We start from the raw sequence: 21,400 nt of genomic DNA on the forward strand, positions 1-21,400 counted from the left end.
CAATGAGTTGGAGTACAGGAAGGAGATAGAGAGCTTAGTGGAATGGTGTCATGACAACAACCTTGCCCTCAATGTCAACAAAACAAGAGAGCTGGTCATTGACTTCAGGAAAGGGGGCGGTGTAGATGCCCCTGTCTACATCAATGGTGCTGAGGTTGAGAGGGTTGAGAGCTTCAAGTTCCTGGGAGTGAACATCACCAACAGCCTGTCCTGGTCAAATCATGTAGATGCCACAGCCAAGAAAGTTCACCAGTGCCTCTACTTCCTCAGGAGGCTAAAGAAATTTGGTTTGTCCCCTTTGACTCTCACCAACTTTTACAGATGCACCATAGAAAGCATCCTATCTGGATGTATCACGGCTTGGTACAGCAAATACTCCGCCCAGGACCGCAAAAAGCTGCAGAGAGTTGTGGACACAGCCCAGCGCATCACGGACACCAGCCTCCCCTCCTTGGACTCTGTCTTTACCCCTCGTTGTCTTGGTGTAGCAGCCAGCATAATCAAAGACCCCACCCACCCGGGACATTCTCTCTTCTCTCCTCTTCCATCAGGTAGAAGATACAGGAGCCTGAGGGCACGTACCACCAGACTTCAGGACAGCTTCTACCCCACTGTGATAAGACTATTGAATGGTTCCCTTATACAATGAGATGGACTATGACCTTACGATCTGTCTTGTTGTGACCTTGCACCTTATTGCACTGCACTTTCTCTGTAGCTGTGACACTTTACTCTGTACTGTTATTGTTTTTACCTGTACTACTTCAATGCACTCTGTACTAACTCAATGTAACTGCACTGTGTAATGAATTGACCTGTACGATTGGTTTGTAAGACAAGTTTTTCACTGTACCTCGATACAAGTGACAATAATAAATCAATACCAAAATAGTGGTTTACACTGCTAGAAGTACTGCTGATGTTAAACAAGGAGTCTGGTGTTAACAGCACTCTCTGATATAAATCTAGTCTTTCGCAAATTGTCTCCATCACACATGACAATCTTTGTGGCTTTCACAAGTTGCCCAGTTAATCTTGAACACAAAATGCCCGTTTTAGCAAGAGGAATCATTAAACTCATTTAGGGTAGTGAGTGCAAGAGGAGTAAATGGAGGTAGCAAGTCAGTTTTGAGCCCTTCCTCTGGGATCACTTCTGGAAATATGACGATGCCAGGCCAATCCTGAACGCCAAGGTTACAACCACTACATTTTCTTGTTATTCAAGACATTGGTAGAAACTCTTATTACTCTACTCGGAGGTTTCTTAGCAGATTTCAGCAGACCAGGTGAGGGGCAGCACAAAAACACTCCCAAAGAAGATGTGTTTTCTGAAGTTGGTAACTCTGGCCATAAGATCAAATTTTAAAAGTATTTCATGTCAGCTATAAACTATTTTCAAATGCACGGGTCACCAGCAAGATCTTACAGCTCACTTGTGCAATTGCTATACATTTGAGGCATGAAACTGAAAATGAACCCGTTGTTGGTGGGTCTTCTGGGCAGTATATACACCAAAGCACTGTGGGTTGCATAATGCCCACAACTATTCAAGGCACTTGATATAATAATGTAACCTCAAAGCAAAGCACCTTAATAACTCGAAAGCTAAGATATCGCTTGTTCAACATGATGATTTTATATTCATTGGTCCCATCATCCATAACATGTCGTAGTGCCAACAGTGAGGGAGAGTTCGAGAGCACCGCATTTCGCCAGGCAGGGTCTCCTTCATGAGCTATGACCAAGTTCTGTTCATGGGATGTTATGGCATCAAACAGCACCGCTGGATCATCGTATTCATCAGGCGAGGTGAAGTGATCCTAAAGAGATAAACAGGTTGAACTCAAAGCAAAGCTAGTTTTACAAAACCATTTAAATAATAGAAGTACCGGTTAGCATTGGGGCCAGGACTGAAAGAGACAGCAAGGTCTATTCGGCATATAATTTTGCTCTTCACTGACTAATAAAATGTATTGTGTTTCTTTATTGTCTTCATTGAAAGACTATTTGTCCACTAATAGTATGGTGATTTGTAATAATTCATAATGGTTCTGTTGACTACAGTTCACATTGTGACATCAGACCAGCCTTGAAGCCAGTCTAGATATACCTGCTCCTATCTCAACAAAGTAAAAATGGATAACCAAATAAATGCAGCCACTCAGTTGTTTTCTTATCAGGGTATATTTTTTTTCAAACTTTTTTTGAGCAGATAAATTGAAGTTACCTTGAACAAAATGTTCTGCCATTTTATGTAGTTGTTCTCATAGATTCATAGAATTGTACAGCATGTAAACAGGCCATTCGTGTTCATGCCAGACACTGGGCACCTTCCTATATTCATCCCATCTCCCAGCATTTGGTCCATCGTCTTTTAGGCCTCAGCAATTCAAGTGCTCATCTGGACACTTCTTAAATACTGTCAGCAACCCAGCTTCAACCATTGTCTCAGGCAGTGCATTCCAGGTACTTAGTACTATCTGGATGAAGGTGGTCCTGCTCAAATCTCCTCTGAATTTCTTCTCCCTCATCCTAAATCTATGTCTCTAGTATTATCTACATCTGACATGGGGAAAAGTCTCTGATCTATACCCTTCAAACACGTCCCCTCTTATCCTCCTCTGCTCCCTGGGAAAACAGACCTAACTTGTCCACTGTCTCCTCACAGCTGAACTGCTCCATCTCACGTAACAACGTGGTGAATCTCCTCTGCACCCTCTCCAGCACTATTACATTCTTCCTATAGCATGGCGACCAGAACTGCATGAAATACTCTAGCCAAGGACAGACCAAGGTTTTATAAAGTTAGATATTTATAACCTCCCTACTTCTGTATTCAGTGCCCTGACTAATGAAGGTCAGTACCCCACCTGCCTTTCTAACCAACCATATTATCTACCTGTTCTATTTCAAAAGCTCACATTTATTTTAAAAACAAGAAAGTAAAACATCTATATGTTGCAATTATTTTACAGGCAGTTCAAGGTTTCTGAATTTTATACAGGGAAGTTCACCAAATTTTTTCTCCATACTTAGCATCAAGCTATAACACCCCATGGATAGCTACCGTTGTCACCTTGTTCACAGGATAAGCCTTGAAACTACAAATCGGTGAGTCTTGCATCAGTGGTAGGGAAGTTGTTGGAGAAGATTCTGAAGGACAGGATTCATGTTCACTTCGAAAGGCAGGGAATGATTAGGAGTCAGCATGGTTTTGTGCAGGAGAGATCATGTGTCACAAATCTGATCGAGTTTTTTTGAGAAGGTAACTAAGAAAATTGATATAGGTAGAGCGATAGATGTGGTTTACTTTAATAAGGCTTTTAACAAAGTCTTGTACGGTAGGCTTATCCAGAAGATTAAGGCAAAACTGGATCCAAAATTGGCTTGGTGATCAGAGGCAGAGGGTAGTGGTGAATGAGTGTTTTTATGACTGGAAATCCATAACAAATGGATCATTACAGGGATCAGTACTTGTACCTTTGGTCTTTGTAATATATAAATGATTTGGATCAAAATGCAGGTAGCTTGGAGACAACACGAAAATTGGAGGATTTGGTAGATAGTGAAGAAAGTTGTCTAAGGATGTAGCAGGATATAAATCAGCTGGAAAGTTGGGCAAAGCAACAGTAAATGGAATTTAATCCAAACAAGTGTGAAGAAATAGGATAGATAATCAGAATCTTTCTCCCAGGGCAGGGGAGTACAGAGGTAGAGGGCACTGTTTAAGGTGAGAAGGGAGACATTTAAAGGAGATCTGAGGGGTGGGTTTTACCACACAGAGAGTGGTGAATATCTGGAACAAGCTCCAAAGAGGCAGAACCAATTACAACATTTAAAAGGTGTTTGGACATGTACTTCAGAGGAATATGGGCCTAATGCAGGCAAAATGGCATTACAGTAGATTAGCATCATGGTTCATATAGACCAGTTGGGTCAAAAAAGCCTGTTTCTGTGCTACATGTTTCTATGAATTACACCATCAAAAAGCCAAAAACCCATAAAAAAAGTGGCATTGATGAAAAATCAAATAAATGGATTTTGTAATTCTTACCTTCATAAAATTGAACAGATTTAGTACTACTAGTTTTCAAATTACATGCAGCAACTTGATGAAAGGTTTGAAAAGGTTGACTAGATATTTCCTGCTCAAATCAATACCATATTTCAAATAAATCCTTTAATATATCTTGTTACAACTGGGAATATTCCAGGCAATTTCTGATCACAACATAGTTAATGCTTCAATAAATACAATCTTGTGGCAAATTGTGTATTTCTTGATTGTGCTGATTATTTGAGATAAGTTTTAAGAATATTTAATCAAGCATTACATCAACATTTGTAATATTTGCCAGCCACAATATGTGTGCCAGAGTAAGCCTGCAACTCTTAGAAGCAACTGCATTTCCCACAAATGACTACTAGGAAACTGTGAACCAAAGCTGCAAAAAATGCAATAAAATTTATTAGCTCATCTTGGATGACTGCCACGTCACTGCCAGAATCTGCACTGCTTACCACTGCCCATGACGACAGATCCCCAAAAAGAAATAATGATTTCCATGCTGAAACCTTCTGTTTTCAAAGGCCTGTGTTGTCAGGCATCAGTTCAAAGGGGCCCTGGAATCTAGCAGCTTAAATGTTATCTGAGCAAATACATTTATTAAAAATTCTCACAAATAAAAATTGGAACATATGCATCAAAGCTTCAAAATCATAAAAGACAGGATCACATAACTTTAAGTGTTACATTGTTAGGGATTGTTTGCCCACCTACCAATATTTAAAGGAAATGAGTAGGAAATTAGCTAAAAGAATAGGAGGCAAAGTAGGGCTAATGGATATGTAATCTAATTAGAATTTGAACAATTGATGATAGTTGAAGGAATAGAGAGCTCTACATCTAAGTTCAAACCAGGAGTATTTGAAGAACTGGCAGTCCAAGGCAATAAGTAATGAACAATCAATAAAATTATTCTTAAAGGTTTCTTACAGATTCATAACCTCAGACTTCCCTTACCACTCCAGTTAATATTCAGCATTTATCAATGCCCTACCTGTCCTGCTTTTGCCGCCAATGATTTGTTGCCAAAATACAAGTTAACTTCTATTATTTATCCATGTCTATTAAGCATCTGTGTACACTTGACCTTAACATTAAGTGGGGTGATTTGTAGCAAGTTATGTTCAGCACATGACTCATGTCCCAGCTTCTTACTTTGATCATTTGGCAATAAAGAATTAATTGACTTGCTCACCAACTTGGAGGTTGTCCCATCAAGGGTTAATTGGTTAAACTTATTTTGATTTGAACTGGTTGGTACAAGACATTTAGAGAAGCCAAATCAAGTTTCAATCATCCATTTTTAATAAAGAGTTAAAGGTCAGAATTAAAGATTTATCTGGTTATTCAGCATTATTTGCCTGGATACAGAAAACCAACTTCCTGTAGGTCATGACGGCCACTAATTAAAACTTCTGCACAAAAGTCTCACGTTTACCTGATGGAGCTTAAGGGACATTCGTATTCCAGGAACTACCACTTTTCTCAGCAACTCCATATCAGCAAATATCCACTCATCCCGAACAGAGGATATTCGAAAATCTCCCTTGAACAATGCATGCAGACCATACAGGAAAGATTCGAGGTTGCTGAAAAGAAACACGTGAGATTTTCATCATCTGTTACATTTAAGAAATGACCGTCAATAAATCTCACAAAAAGATTGTAATAGGTACAATGCAATTGAGCACTGATGCTTAATACTAAATTGTGAAGATATATTTAATTCCTCCTTCGTATTAGGTCCTTGGTTACATCTACATTGTAATGCAAAGCCCAAGAAATGTTTTCTAAATCCACTATTGCTTTTGTATAGTCTAAGAAGCTGTAGACCCTGCCATTTCAAAACAAATGACAATATAGGTGCAGAGATGGGGAAATGGAGGCAGTAAAAAGAGAAATACAAATGGATAATGACAGCCAGATACTTGAGAAGTCAAAAAGGAATGCTGGTTCTGGCATTCTGGCAAAAAGTGACTGGCTCTCAGCTATTGCAGTTTGTCAAGTCTTAAAAAGGATACTGACAGAGGAAATGCTGGCAGGTCCATCAGAATTTAAAAGATGAAAATCAGGTTAAAATTTTAGAATATACTTGTGTGGATACAAAGGCTCTCGGTATTCCAGTTGTCGTGTCAAAACACTTTATGGAGTCAAACAGATGATAGCATCCATCAATTTGAAATTAGCTATACTTGCTCTTCACATATTTCAAAAATTTGCTATTTCTAACCTTCACCTGTTTTATTTCATATTCCATTTTGTTTTTGATAAACCAAGTGGGTAAAAAGAATTCGTTCTGAAGCAGACATTTTAAATATAGCAGCCACTGTGCAGTGAACACATTGTGAAGACCATGATCACAAAGGTGATATGATTTAGGTAACATCACTCTTGTGGCAGCATTTTTGAGGTTCTTAATTAGAACTAAAGATATAGAACCCTGATAGCGATAAGTGCCATCTTCCTTTGGAAAACCTTAGCAGAGAGTTCTCTCTTGGGAGAGACTGCACAGCAAGACTCTGTTGTAAAATCTCATTTCCTCTATCGCAAAATCTCAGCTCAAGCCTTATTTCAATTACTAGTGGAATTCTAATATTTAAGATAAGCACATGATATACAGGAGCAGCTGGCATCCACATATTTTAGTATGCTTTCCTGATTATCTTTTCTACTGAAGTTCACAAAAATGAAGGACTGATATCTTTTAAACTCTTATCTTGCCTTCTGCTCATTTTTTTTAAACATGAAATTATTAACCAGCATTGATTTTTTTTTAGCAAACTGTGTCATCGTATCTACTAATCCCCCGGCTCTTCCATGCTATGCACTTTCAATATCCAATCAATCTGGGTCACTGACCAAAAAAAGTAGCATTTCAAATCCATTGAAATTTCTTTTCTAATTAGTATGCCATTCTACAAGTTATTTTTTCTTGAATATTGTTCCATTATTCCTTTGCATTAACTAAACATCCCAATTTGGTGTTTACAACATACTTCAAAATTGCTCGCCCAATTCCCAAACAAATTATTAGTGTAAGTTGGAAAACTTTGATCTCAGTGGAACCACCTTCCACCTATGCCCAGTCAACCCCTAAATCTGTGATGCACAACATCCAGGACATGGGCCATGTCCAACACGTAGATTGGATCCATCCAGCCCATCCGCACAGCCTTCCCTGCAACCCATGTTCACTTCTGTCTGGCTGCTTGCCACACAAACAGCTGCTCACAGTCTTACTTAGTATGGGACTTCCTATATCTGAAAAGAAATTAGCTGTTCACCTGACCTTACAGAAAGCCAATTTTCCAGCAAAACTGTGGGACTGGGGCAGAACCTTCAGGATAGCCCCATTTCCTAAAAGCAGCAGTCTATAATATCAGATGGAAACACGTAGGGATCGACAGAAGACGGTGGCTGCAGGCTGGAGGTAGGACTCAACTCTTCAGTCGTTAAGTCAACTTATAACATTTCTAACCATACCCAGCTCAGTCCCCCTGTGTACTTCCCATCTCACGATCCCACTTCTACTCCATCATGTCTATCTGTGGCCTCCCGTACTGTTACAAAAGGGCCCAACGCAAGCTCGAGGAACACCACCTCATCTTCTGTTTGGGCATGTCGCAGCCTTCTAGACTCAGTATCTAATCCTCCATCTTAGATAGCTCACTCATTCTTCCTGTCCATGTTAGGACTGGCCATTTCAGCTTGTTATCATGTTAGCTCAGTTTTTCTTATTCTATTTGTGTAGTCTGGTCTGCTAGGCATGTCCTACAGCCTGCTTTCAACACATTACACGCACAAAGAGGCTTAACACGCTGGTAACTGTCCCCCATTAAGAAATTTGGATCACCCTATCAGAGGTATTCCCTTTGTTCTACACATTCCTCCCCCACTGAAAAATAACTTTTTTCCCAGTTCTGACAAAGGTTCTTGGATCTGAAACATTAACCGCTTCTCCTTCCGCAGATGTTAGCTTTAAACTAATTGGTCAGCATTTTGAGCAGTTTCAACTGAACAATTCAAAATAATTTGAAATGAAACATCTTTTAAATAATTGGAATAGCACTTTGCTGGATTTCTGGGGTCAATTTCTTTTTCTAATGAATTACCACTTAATTGTGGCACCACAGTCTCTTTCCTAACTTATTCTAAATTCTGAAATCTAAGTTTTTCCACAATATTGTTTGACTCCTAATTACCACATCTGGAAGCAAGCCAAGGATTAGGTAATAAACCTGCTGTAGCTGGAGCTTATCAAATATTTATCATTACAACTAGTGTGTGACAACTGCGTCTTAGTCCTCCAGTAATTTCAGTAACAACCACTTGCACTTAAAATTATGAATGTACATTTGATCGGCAGAATTCCAGCATTAGTGCATAATCTATCATTAAATGAGTACCTGGACATATGGTGGGAAGCTGTCCCAAGAGCTCTCCTCCCCAGCACACTGAGCCCATAGCACAGAATCACCAATGGAGAGTCTCTCTCTGAAGACAAGGGCTGAAAACATTAAGAGAAAGAAATTATGAGTACATGCATCGCATAAATTCACAGACAGCCACCAAGGAGCACTTTAATCAAGAAAATATCAGCATGAGGTGAAAGTGGAAATCCTATTATTGAACTACAAGATGCTAAAACATGCAAGAAAGACTGCCTCATGAGGTTATTAAAGAAAGATTATATTTTTAAAAAGTATGTTAATTATGTACTTTATTGTATTGCTGTCTAATACTCCACTGCTCATCGACCAGAATGCATCAATTTAATACTATCAAGCTTTAAATCTTGTCATTTCACACTTCTCTTTTTCACTATAAGACCTATTATTTTGGGAGCCATTTTGCAAACTACATTGAAATAATTACAAATAAGGCATTGGGAAATATCTAGGGGTTTTATAATTTCCATATTGGCCACATAATTTAGTCAACAGGTTGTTGCATGCAGCTCTCAATGCATACAGGACTAAAGTCTGGAATCCCAATTATAAATTTGTTCAATAATTGCAGCTGAATTCAAACAGCAACTGCACATGTAACTCAAGTCCAACATTTTCAAAAGGAAAACCACCAGCAGCTATGTCACTGTATAGCATTTCTAACCATCCACAATATTAAAAGCTTTGCATCTTTGTGCACTTCTGGCAACTGAAAAAATAGTTAACCATGACTAATTACACAGAAAGTAGTAGTATCTGAAAACAGGGCTATTTATTTTCAAATAACCCTAGCAGTGCACTGAAGAGCCAAAGCCACCTCACACTTTGTACACTGTTCTGCTATGGTTGAAATTCAAGGAACCTTGCCCAGTGAATCATGGATACACAGAAAATGAGTAGAAAGAAAGGCCAGAGAATCACACAAGCCATGACTTTTTGACCGGGAAATGCTGATTACAGAATCGTGGTATGGTACACCACAGAAATATGCCTCTCATCCCATTGGCAGCACCAGCCATTTTTAAGGGCAATCCAGTTAGTCAACATCCTGCCTTTTAGAACATAGAACATTACAACACAGTACAGGCCCTTCGGCCCACAAAGTTGTGCCAACATTTTATTCTTCTCTAAGATCTATCTAACCCTTTGCACCCACATAGCCCTCCATTTCTCTATCATTCATTCATTCATGTGGCTATTTCCTTGATGAAAAACACTATGATGCTGGAGGAAGTCAGCAGGCAAGGCAGCATCCATGGAGAAAAGCAGGCGGTCAATAGATTTTCTCCACGGATGCTGCCTGGCCTGCTGAGTTCCTCCAGCATCATTGTGTTTTTCATCTAGACTCCAGTATCTGCAGTCCTTTGTTTCTCCTGCCTTTTCCTTCCTCCCCTTGCAAATGATCTCTGTCAATTTTTATCCAATTTGGTTTTGAAAGCTACTACCAAATCCACTTCTCAGCCAGGCAGGTACGGTAGCCAATACCTTTTCTCTTCGCGAAGAACAGTACTGGATCCAATTTAGGTAAACCCCACAGAAACTCTCTCTTGATACACCAGCCAGCCTGTGATCATAGTCCTCGTCGATGTTGGGATTAAAGGTGGGATCCACGTCCACATAATTATGGGTCGTACATGCTCGAAGCCCATCCTGCATTGTTTCATTTGCAAGCCACTCCTCCAGCTTGGGAGAACTTGTTACATAGAATAAGATGCTCTGGGTGCAAACAAAACAACAGAAGGTGAAACAATTGAAGTTATATGCCTATAACTTTTCCCATAGAACAACAGCTATTCAAATTAACAATAATCATCCCAAACAGTTAAACCCTGATAATCTAGCATCCAATAGTTCAGAACTCATGATAATTCGTTCATTAATCCAGAATGTGAGTGGAGATCAGAGTGTGGCCAGACTGGGCTGGGTATGCAGCTGGAGACAGGGCCGAGGGCTGGAACAGCAGGGGTCATGAATGCAGGTGGGTTTGCAGCCAGAGCCAGGATCCAGAGTGCTAATATATTTGTCACTCCCTTTAAACTCACCAGACTCGCTGGGAAAATTACACAACTGTGTAACATGTGGAAAAAAAGTGTGTTTGGGTAGTAATAGGAGTATCATTCAATCGTACAGAAAACCTGCTAGTCTGGCACCACCTATGTCCCATGACTGCTGGATTAATCAGACTTTTATCTTAATAAAGCATTGACTTGCCATAGACTCTTTCACCATCTAAACACTCAGCCATCTTGTTGCTCCAGACTTATTAACTGATTTTATTCTATTGTTTTTTTCTCCCCCATCTCCCACGATCCTTGTTTGCTATGCTCTGACCAGTATGACGGTCCCTGCCAAGGCTCTCATCAGCACTAATGTAAATACAGTCAGAGATGGGCTCTGTCTTTCAATGAGAAGTGTTTGGAGCTCTCCCAGATGCGGCACAGTTGAAAATATCTCAGCAAGATCCAGTTGACTTGACACACATCCTGCTGTTTGTCAAAACTGCATGTTAATGCTATGTTGCTGAGTTTTTACAGTTCAGCTCCTGAATACTCCCAAATGAAAAGAACTATAACCAAGAAAAACTTGAAATAAAAATTCCCCTATGTCTCTAGTTCTTGACATAATTTCACTGTTGATTATTCACTTCCACATGATTACGCTCGATAGGCAGCAATACCTCCGGCACAATTATTCTCAACACTGGTGCCCCACAAGGCTGCGTCCTCAGCCCTCTACTCTACTCCCTATACACTCATGACTGTGTGGCCAGATTCTGCTCTAACTCCATCTACAAGTTTGCAGATGACACCACCGTTGTAGGCCATATCTCAAACAGCAATGAGTCGGAGTACAGGAAGGAAATAGAGAGCTTAGTGGAATGGTGTCATGACAACAACCTTTCCCTCAATATCAACAAAAGAGCTGGTCATTAACTTCAGGAAAGGGGGTGGTGTACATGCACCTGTCCACATCAATGGTGCTGAGGTCAAGAGGGTTGAGAGCTTCAAGTTCCTGGAAGTGAACATCACCAACAGCCTGTCCTGGTCAAGTCACGTAGATGCCACGGCCAAGAAAGCTCACCAGCGCCTCTACTTCCTCAGGAAGCTAAAGAAGTTTGGTTTGTCCCCTTTGACTCTCACCAACTTTTACAGATGCACCACAGAAAGCATCCTATCTGGATGTATCATAGCTTGGTACAGCAACTGCTCTGCCCAGGACCGCAAGAAACTGCAGACTGTTGTGGACACAGCCCAGCGCATCACGGACACCAGCCTCCCCTCCTTGGACTCTATCTTTACCTCTCATTGTCTTGGTGAAGCAGCCAGCATAATCAAAGACCCCACCCACCTGGGACATTCTCTCTTCTCTCCTCTTCCATCGGGTAGAAGATACAGGAGCCTGAAGGCACGTACCACCAGACTTAAGGACAGCTTTTACCCCACTGTGATAAGACTATTGAACAGTTCTCTTATACAATGAAATGGACTATGACCTCACGATCTATCTTGTTGTGACCTCACACTTTATTGCACTGCACTTTCTCCGTAGCTGTGACACTTTACTCTGTACTGTTATTGTTTTTACCTGTACTACATCAATGCACTCTGTACTGAATCAATGTAAATGCACCGTGTAATGAATTGACCTGTACGATCGGTTTGTAAGACAAGCTTTTCACTGTACCTCGGTACAAGTGACAATAATAAACCAATACCAATACTTTACATTATGTTCTCTTGTGAACATAAATGTAAACATACAAAGAAAATTGTTACATCAGAAAGATACATTCCTGATTGCTCTCTCACCTGAGTAAATACAGAATTCTTCAATTTGCTGTATAAAATGTAGTCACTGTCTACTGTCATTGTGTACTATTATATTTTTATTATTTTAATGGATAAATTATTTCCGTAACTTTAACACTCTGCTACTAATCACATGCCAGCACCAAGTACTCCCAGTTTCAATAAAGCTTAACCAAATGCAGAGTGAAACTGCAACTACTCTAAGATCCAACATCTTTTCTTTTTCAATCTTTTTATTAGTTTCCAAATTAATACAGATTAATATGTAACATCAATGATTGTACTTGTAATACAAAGAGATCAAGAGAACAATCATGGCATAGATAATCATAAGGAATAATAAAATATAAAAAAAAACTTTAGTTCTCACGATCTCTTAGTAGATAAATATAATATAAAAGAAAGGAAAGAGAAAGATTTATTGTGTATATAAGAAAGAAAAAAAATCCCTAAATCAATAAAAAAATTGTAAATAATCAAACCAAACTAAAAAGAAAATTTCAAAAAAAAGGACAAAAAAAACTGGACTGAAATTTCTCAATAGAAACAGAGCAAGATCCAACTTCTGAGAGTAATCCACATTGTATTATAGCAGAATTTCTTCCATCAGCCACAAAAGCCCTTTTCAGCCTCATAGATTCTGTCAAATTATTAAAAACTTACACGAAAACTATAGCATTTTTCTGTCATAGATAGAAGGGATGAAGCTGCTCAGACCACAAAGCAGACACAGTGGTACTGACTGGATTTAAGAGATCTCATAATGAAAGGACTGCACACTTTTCCTTAATGCTCTCCAACTTAGTGCTGTATAAACTAACTTACTAGCTGCTACAGAACTGCAATTGGGAAATGCTTCTGACCTAATTGATCAGAATACTGTGCTCCTTCTTCCCAGGTCTCTCTTTTGAGGCTGGATCTCCAGCTTCACCCTCATCATTACACAAATTTTATTTGAGAAGGAAGGACTAACAACTAATCAAAACTTCAGACTCTCTGATCACCATGGCAAGTGACCAGTTAATCCTGTCACTGAAGGTGCTTTGTATCACTATTGTGTTTGTGTGATTTAATCTTAGTTTTTCCCAAGCCCTTCCTGCTCCCATTCCAAGCAGTTTGTTTAACACTAAAGAAAAGCAAACGTTGGCTGAACACTGCAAGAGGGTGCGTGATATGGGTGCCCTTAATCTGCGTATTCTCCCAAGGGAAATTTTACCTTGCGAAGTCAACTGAATAAGGTCTGCCTCAATTAACTTCAAATCTATCTTGCCTGGAAGAAGCAATGGAAAGTAAAATGCTAACTAAAGTGTTATGAGACCCAGGAGTGGGCCTTGTGACATACTACCAGAGAGAAGTGGCAGACCAGTTGCTTGGACCAAGAGATATGGAATAAACAACAAAACAGTTACATTTAATAAAACTTTTCATGCACTGAAAGTATTAAACCTGTGTTCCACCATCCTGGATTGACAACTGAAAATCCCTAGAACTATAGACACTCTAAAAATGGGTTTATTGCAGCTACTACATACCATTCAATACAACCCGAGTAAGGTTAAAAAGTTCAATGCAATCCTCTATTAGTCGATGATAATTTGCAGAACGGTTGAATACATTACCTTAACATAATAAGTTGTGAGGATTTTTCTCAAATCAAACACTTGCAGCATGGAAGCAGCACTATTATCAGTTATGCTGTAGCCCTCCAGCACGTACTTGGTGACCAGAACTTCCCAAGCGAGCCAGCGCTGACCAAAAGCGGCATTAAAAGACAACATGTGAGGAATGTGACCTGGCTCACAACAGCAGAATCCCTCATCTTCCTCAACCCCTTCTGTGATTGCTTCCACCTCCCTCTGTTGACAGTAGGTGCCTGCAAGAAAGAGGGATGATCATGGCATTCGTTAAAATAATTAAAGGATTGACTATATTCTTAGCCCCAACCCATCATTCCTTAATGCTTTCCTTCTCATACTCCATAATGACATGCCTCTGGCCTGATTTGAATTTTGCTGTGGAGAGCCAGGACCAAAATTGTTGTGGGTATTCCATGCAATCACCCTTTAACATCTCTTACCTGTCGCCAATGAACTTCAAAAGCCCTAACGACAGGCTTACAGCACTCAATGCTGGCTATTTAACCAGATATGAGATATCAAATTCAAGTTCACTCCAATCCTACCCAAAAACCATACACTCAAGCTTGCCAGAAAGGATCAGTGCCCTTGGCAAATATTTCCTTCCCTGAGTTTAGCTCTTCACAATGAGATCAACTCCTTTAGCATTGAGGTGAATCTGCATCTGATAAATTCTCATCTGTGTAGCATAATGCTGCAGTGGTCAGTCCTATTTATTCTTAGGGCCCCAGCTCTAGCTTTACATGCATGCTTACATTTTACTGGTTGACATGGTCTGCACTCTGATGTCGTCTGGCCTCTGAACTAACACTGTTCTCTTTGGACATGGACACGAGCTCAAGTCATAGACCAGAAGCTTTAACATATAATAATTTTTGGCACTTTAGTGCAGGACAGACTCTCTTTCAGAAATGGCCTACTGAATGGCCATGACTTTATTTGGCATCTCATGTAGTTGTTCCAGATTTCCTGGTAATATTCCAAGGAGAGTTCTCTTTGTCAATTCATAGTTATCCTTATCCATACCCATTCCCTAAAACAATAACCAGGTAATTCCTCTCTTTCTGGGATCTTGCAGTACTTAAACTACCTACCAAATTATCTCAATTACCACTCTAAGCATTTCTGTACACTTTGTGTGAAAGGTTCTACGTAACCACAATTTTCCTTCCAGATGATTTACAATTCAATAACATGCTAAAGCAGAAAGAATCAATGCATCCATTTGTCCAGGATCCATATGAATTCACATTGCATCACAAAAAGGAAATAAAATGATACCAAGTTTGATTCCATGTTTTTAAATTCAGTCAGATAATCTCAGCCAGGGCACCAGTGTAGTGTGCTGTGTATGTAAGAAGCAGAACAAAAGTGAGGTATAAACAAGAATGAGCTCAATTGTGTCACTCTCCTCCAGCTCTGCAATACTGAGTAGCCTGCTGGTTCTCATGATGTAGCCTCGCAGAAGTGCCCCCGCATCATAGTCAGAGAAAGAAAATGAGAAATGAAAGGAACTTCCAATTTAAACTTATTTTGAAAGAACTCTGCTCTTAAAGACCAACATCAAAATTGCAGCACTCACTAATGCAAGGATAGGAAAATAGGTATTTGCCTTGAAATCCATTGGCAACAAGAGAGAAATGTTAAAAGGTTCATTGCGTGGCACACCAACAACAATTTTGGTCCTGGCACTCCACAGCAAAATTCAAATGAGGCTAGACACATATCATTACAGAGCGTTGGAAGGAAAGATACTCTGGGGAGAGAAAAGGCCAGTTATAACAGGGATCAATCAAAGGCACTGGTCAGGGTTGAATTAGTGCCTTGGTCAGGCATCAAGTTGAGAGGGGAAGAGGCAGGCACTAGGCTTATTTATCATATTTAATTGAAATTTTGGTGCAGGGTGGGGGGAGCAATGGAAGAGGCAGTACAGTCGTGATATAGAGTGCCATACCATGAAGGAGAGCTTGGAGTGGTGACCCAGCACTGGTTGGGACCTGGGTAGCACAATATTATTTTTCTGAGAGCACCAGCAATACGAACACCTCAGAACATGCTTAATTTTCAAGTAAAAACTGTCAAATGAAGTGTTGCCTGTCAAATTATATCATTCGGTGCCCACCTAAAACAGAAATCACAGATCTGCAATTCACACCTGCCAGTGCCCAATTGCATTTCGGTATGGTAATCTGGAAATAATGGATTAGCCATGTGTTAAAATTTCTAGCCCATTGCCTTTTGCTCATCAATTAGAGAGAAAACCCTAGGATTTGAGCAATTTTCAAACAGGTGGTTGGTCTCTCACCTCTAAACTCCAATCCCCGCAGCTGATAGGTGACCAGGCCATTTCCTATTTCTATAAGGTGAACCAGTGCATTGAGGTAGTCAGAGGCAAGAATGAAGCAATCCCCAGTATTGAAATTGCCCCAGCGTCCCAACATCAGGTCCCCACAGAGGCTGTGCTGCAGAGATCTCGTCAAATGCTCATAAAAGATGGAATTCAGGTTGTTGTCATCTGAGCCTACAAAACATGATAGACACTGTTAAAGGCAACATGTCATACGCTGTGATTATATTTCCGAAAATCCTTCAAAAAGTTACAATCCTTTCATTGCTGCCAAGACATAATATCATTTTTTTAAATTAAGAGTCCAAAGCAATTTCACATTGGAACAACCCAAATACCAGACATGTAAATAACCAGCACAAAAACTCTTCATTCATAATGAATCAGAGAGTGTGGAGAAGCCAGAGATACACACAGGAATACAAAATGATGATTTTAAGCTGTAAGGCAGTTTCAAATACAATGATAATTTGTAAAACAGATCTTTGATGTTCTTGCTTGCAGTTTCATCATTCAGCAGCTGTACTGAAATCACTTCCCATATCTTCCATAATCCATGCTCCCAATCACAGCCATGCTGTTACAGAAAAGTGCAGAAGACATGATATGCAAATAGGTAGCAAATGGAGTTTATTTCAGAAATGAATGCTGAAGCACCAGGACTACATTTCCTTATATATTGTTTCAACAAACCTGTTGAAAAGTGTCTTTATTAAAACAGAAAATAGAATAATTTCACACGAGTGAGTAAACTAATGCAGCAATGTGTGCATCAATGTGTACTCATTAAATATGCTGTGAATTCTCAGAAGACTAGTTCAGTAACGGAACAGAATTATATTGTTTGCTTTAACATCCAAGAAAAATGCTGCTTCCTCTCATCCCATAGTAACTTCCCTGCTCTCTTGCAGAATCCTCAAGCAAACCTGCCTCAATGCTTATTAAAACACATGCATTTTCAAATTATGATATTTCTGCACCTGTGCTGTTTATGAAGTCTTAGCATTTAAGACATTCTTTCCTTATTTTTAATTTTCCATTTCTCAACTCCATCTGACTGCCCATTGTGCTAAACTATCTACACCCTCCTCAACTTTTCCACAGCAGCACGGCTGGGATTGGGAACTCAACTCATGAGGACATGAGGTGAGGAAATGCATGTCCTACAGATGTCCCTGAAACTCTTAAGTCAGACCGACATCTTAATTCATGAAAGAAACACAATTTATTAAAGAAAATGTTAATTAATGAGAGGACTGACTGGCGTTTGGTGAAGAACATGTTTCAAAGAGTAAATTATTACTTCCAGAATGACATCCACATCTAATTAATAATGATAGGGCAAGTTCTGGCAGGAGAATAGAAAGATGCATAAACCCGTTGTTAAGGGACTGGGGTCAGGTCAGTATACGAGAACAAGAGAACACTACATGTGAACAAAAGGATACCTGCGGAATTTCAGGCAAGCTGGAAACCAACAAAGACACTATTTAATGCGAGTAGGCTCTTTCCACCTAGATTATGAGAGATAAGTATGAGAGGACATGGCTTTAGGGTGAAAGGGAAAAGGTTTAGGGGGAACATTAGGGGGAACTTCTTCACTCAAAGAGTGGTGGGAGTATGGAACGGGCTGCCATCTGATGTAGTAATTGCGGGCTCACTCTTGAGTTTTAAGAATAAATTGGATAGATACATGGACGGGAGAGGTCTGAAGGGTTATGGACTGGGTGCAGGTAAATGGGACTAGCGGAATAACGTTTCGGCACAGATTAGAAGGACCGAATGCCCTGTTTTCGGTGCTGTAGTGGTCTATGGTTTTCATTAGTTGAGTTTGGCAATGAGAAAATAAGGTAGGTAAAGAGGGAAACAGTGCTGTGGTAATAGAAGCAGATAATCTTTGCCTCGGAACACATAAAAAATTCTGCCAATTATATCTTTCAGGGTAATAGAGAAGTTTGGTTCAGACTATTTTAGGTGCTGTAAGAAGCATGGAAAATGAACTGGTGGGAACGGAAAGAAAAAGATATGCAAGAAGTTGAGGGATGTGATCAAAGTGACACTCACCAAACAAACAATTCATTTCAACATCAAGCACAAAATGGTGAATTGCAATGTGGTATAAAGTTGAAGAACTTTCTCTATTCTATTCCTGGAATGCATCTGAATTGCAATCTCACAATAGCACTCTTTAATCCAATATTCTTATTTCCTGCACCAGTAATCTTTATAGCCTGAGGTTAGCCACAATACACCACTAGAAATGAGATTGGAATTGCCTGTACTATACTTAAGACCTTAACAGCTTTCATTGAAATTTGACTTAGATTGAATTAGCTTGAATAAATTTGAACTCGGGTTCCAAGGGTGAAAAAAAAAATGCACTGACTAGCTGCTGCTCCCAGGCATGTTTATGAAGGTATATCTTATGAACAACATATTTTATTTGAAAATTTTATTGTAGGTCATTTAACATATTTGAACCAAGATTTAAAATTTGCAATTTTTTTTTAAGTATGGGAAAATGTTTTCCTGTTTTGGTGAACACACATCACCCAGTACTGCAATGCAGAAATGTCATATACAAAGCAATACCCAGATTTTTTTTTGGAGTGTCCTAAGAAAAACTGGCAACGGTTCTTAAAGTGCACGTTTGGTACTGTTCCACCATTGCCTGTAGTAAGATTGAGGTTCCAAATGAGCAAAGTAATTAGTAACATTAAATACATAGGATGATTGATACTTAATCCAACTGAATTGGACTAAGAATCTATTCTGAACACTTCACCCACTATTTGTAAACAAAAAATTTCACCAATCACCTTGACTTTTTTTTTGGACAAAGGGAGAAGTCAGGGATGTTTGGAATTAAAAGTGGGGGTAAAACATGATTTGAGAACTGCTTTCTTTTATCAGAAAGATCCTACAATTTAGAGGACCAGATTTCGAGTGCAGGTTGCTAGGTTTGAATTCCTTGAGGGTAGAAGATCAGTGATTAAAGGCATTTCGTAGAGAGATAAAGTAGTTCTATTGTTCTAAGGAAACAAGAACAAGGGAACATAAATCTTTAAGAACTGAGTTAGATCAATTAAGAAGAAAATTCGTAAGCATTTTTTCCATAAAAAGCTCACAGAAATCTGAAATTTCTCCCACAAAATTACATGATTGTTAGGGAAATTGAAACTTTCGAGACTGAGATGAACAGACATTTGGAATGAAGGAAATGCAGGTCCACTATGATCTAAATAAATGGCAAAGCAGCCTTGAAGGCCAAATTGCCTGCTTGCATTCAGATTTGAGGTCGGAATCTAGAAAATCTATACCAAATGAAAGATAGAAAGGACAAGTTTTCTGGAATCTAGAAGGAAAAAAAATGTTTTTGGGTGAAAGTCTCCAAACAAAAGATAGACAAAATGAAGGGTTGATTTCCTAAGTGAATTTAATGGGAATCAACAACATTTTTTTACAATTTTATAACCATGAAGTAAACAAACTACTGCAACACAATGCAGTTAACATTTATACAAATTATGCTACATTATCTATTCAGACATAAAATACCTTCATAATTTGACTATATAATGAAGATTTAGTTTGAGTTGCATTTCAGGTCCTCCCCAGGTTACAGCAGGTTTCCGTTCCTGTGAATTGTTCATAATTCATACAGTTCACAAGTTGGAAATATGGCCTTGAACCGAGTTCCATTCCAGCAGAAAATGCCTTTGGCCCTGCAGCAGCCGGCAAATCCATCTTGCTGGCTTCCCAAACGCTGGTTCAGATGTACGGGCTGTACATGGGTCAGGCATTTGTAAACTGGGAGGGACCTGTATTATAGCAGTTACTTTCTGAAAAGAATATCTGTGTATCCTACCTGGGTTTCTATCAAGCTGGGATGCCAACCTGGTATTTGAATGATCCACCCGCTTTGTGCTGCAAAATAAATTTAAGTTAACACAATAAATGTTAATTTAAATTAACACAAAATAAAATTGAAGCAGTCAACGATGATTTATTAAGTCAGTTGCAGCAGAGTAAAGGTGTAGGGTTTGGATCCATAACCCTCAAAACTCCTTCTTAAAAACTGTAATCACAGGTAAGAGTACAGCTAGGAGCTCTCTGAGAGGGAAGGGAAGATGACATAAACCACAGGAGCCAGAACTATCCATACAATCCCCAATAGAGTGGCATCAAGAGAAGCCTGGCATCAGAAAAGTGAAAGAGACAAACTTGGCCTTGTGCTACCAAGTTTCAAATACAGTTTGAATTGATGAATCGTCTATTTGCTGGCCATAAAAGTCGTATGCATGATGAGCCACAAGGAATGATCAATGTGGCCTGACAGAGAACTGTCCTTGATTTGTCATCATCTCCCAATTTAGGAGATTTAGGGATGGCCAATGAGCAAAATTGAGGAAAAACATTACTTTTGTCAAGGAAAAAGTGCTCTTTTGATGTAATAGCTGAGGCACAACAACCAAGGAACTTCGCTTCCTGCTATAGTTGAACATCAAGTTGCTTCATCCAGAACTTTCATACCCAAAACTAGTACCCTTTGATTCCTCAGTCAAAATACTCCTGACAAATGTAGATTAACTTCAAAAAAAAGTGAAATAGGAGCTCTTGCCACCTACTCTGCTATTAATAGTGTTAGGGACAGGGTTTCTATCGTTCACATAAATCAAATGCATTGGCCATAATTTGTGAAACACTCTGGGAAATGCTCCTGAATTAAAAACTGAATGCAAGTCTAGGTAGGACAGGGAGGTGGAGGATTGGGAAAGGACTTTTTGGTGAAACAGCAGTGGTAGAAGGAGAACCAAGAAGGGGCAGGGGAAGAGGGAGAGGAGAGAAAAGAGAGAGAGAGAGGAGAGAAAAGAGAGAGAGAGAGGAGAGAAAAGAGAGAGAGAGAGGAGAGAAAAGAGAGAGAGAGAGGAGAGAAAAGAGAGAGAGAGAGGAGAGACAAGAGAGAGAGAGAGGAGAGAAAAGAGAGAGAGAGAGGAGAGAAAAGAGAGAGAGAGAGGAGAGAAAAGAGAGAGAGAGAGGAGAGAAAAGAGAGAGAGAGAGGAGAGAAAAGAGAGAGAGAGAGGAGAGAAAAG

General features: G+C 39.5%; 1 protein-coding gene across 9 annotated transcripts in view; it reads right to left on the reverse strand.

Moving 5' to 3' along the window:
- Window positions 1-21,400, reverse strand: part of pcnx1 (pecanex 1) — a 201,923-nt gene that overhangs the window by 16,610 nt on the left and 163,913 nt on the right. For all 9 annotated transcript variants that reach the window (XM_052031356.1, XM_052031302.1, XM_052031293.1 and 6 more), the window contains 7 exons: window positions 20,176-20,234; window positions 16,266-16,481; window positions 13,943-14,196; window positions 10,000-10,230; window positions 8,473-8,573; window positions 5,505-5,655; window positions 1,590-1,820 (listed from right to left, as the gene is read on the reverse strand). In XM_052031356.1, coding sequence (XP_051887316.1) covers window positions 1,590-1,820; window positions 5,505-5,655; window positions 8,473-8,573; window positions 10,000-10,230; window positions 13,943-14,196; window positions 16,266-16,481; window positions 20,176-20,234 — 1,243 coding nt within the window. The remainder of the gene's footprint in view (window positions 1-1,589; window positions 1,821-5,504; window positions 5,656-8,472; window positions 8,574-9,999; window positions 10,231-13,942; window positions 14,197-16,265; window positions 16,482-20,175; window positions 20,235-21,400) is intronic.

The sequence above is a fragment of the Pristis pectinata genome, chromosome 1 (assembly GCF_009764475.1).
Source record: "Pristis pectinata isolate sPriPec2 chromosome 1, sPriPec2.1.pri, whole genome shotgun sequence".
NCBI lineage: Eukaryota > Metazoa > Chordata > Chondrichthyes > Rhinopristiformes > Pristidae > Pristis > Pristis pectinata.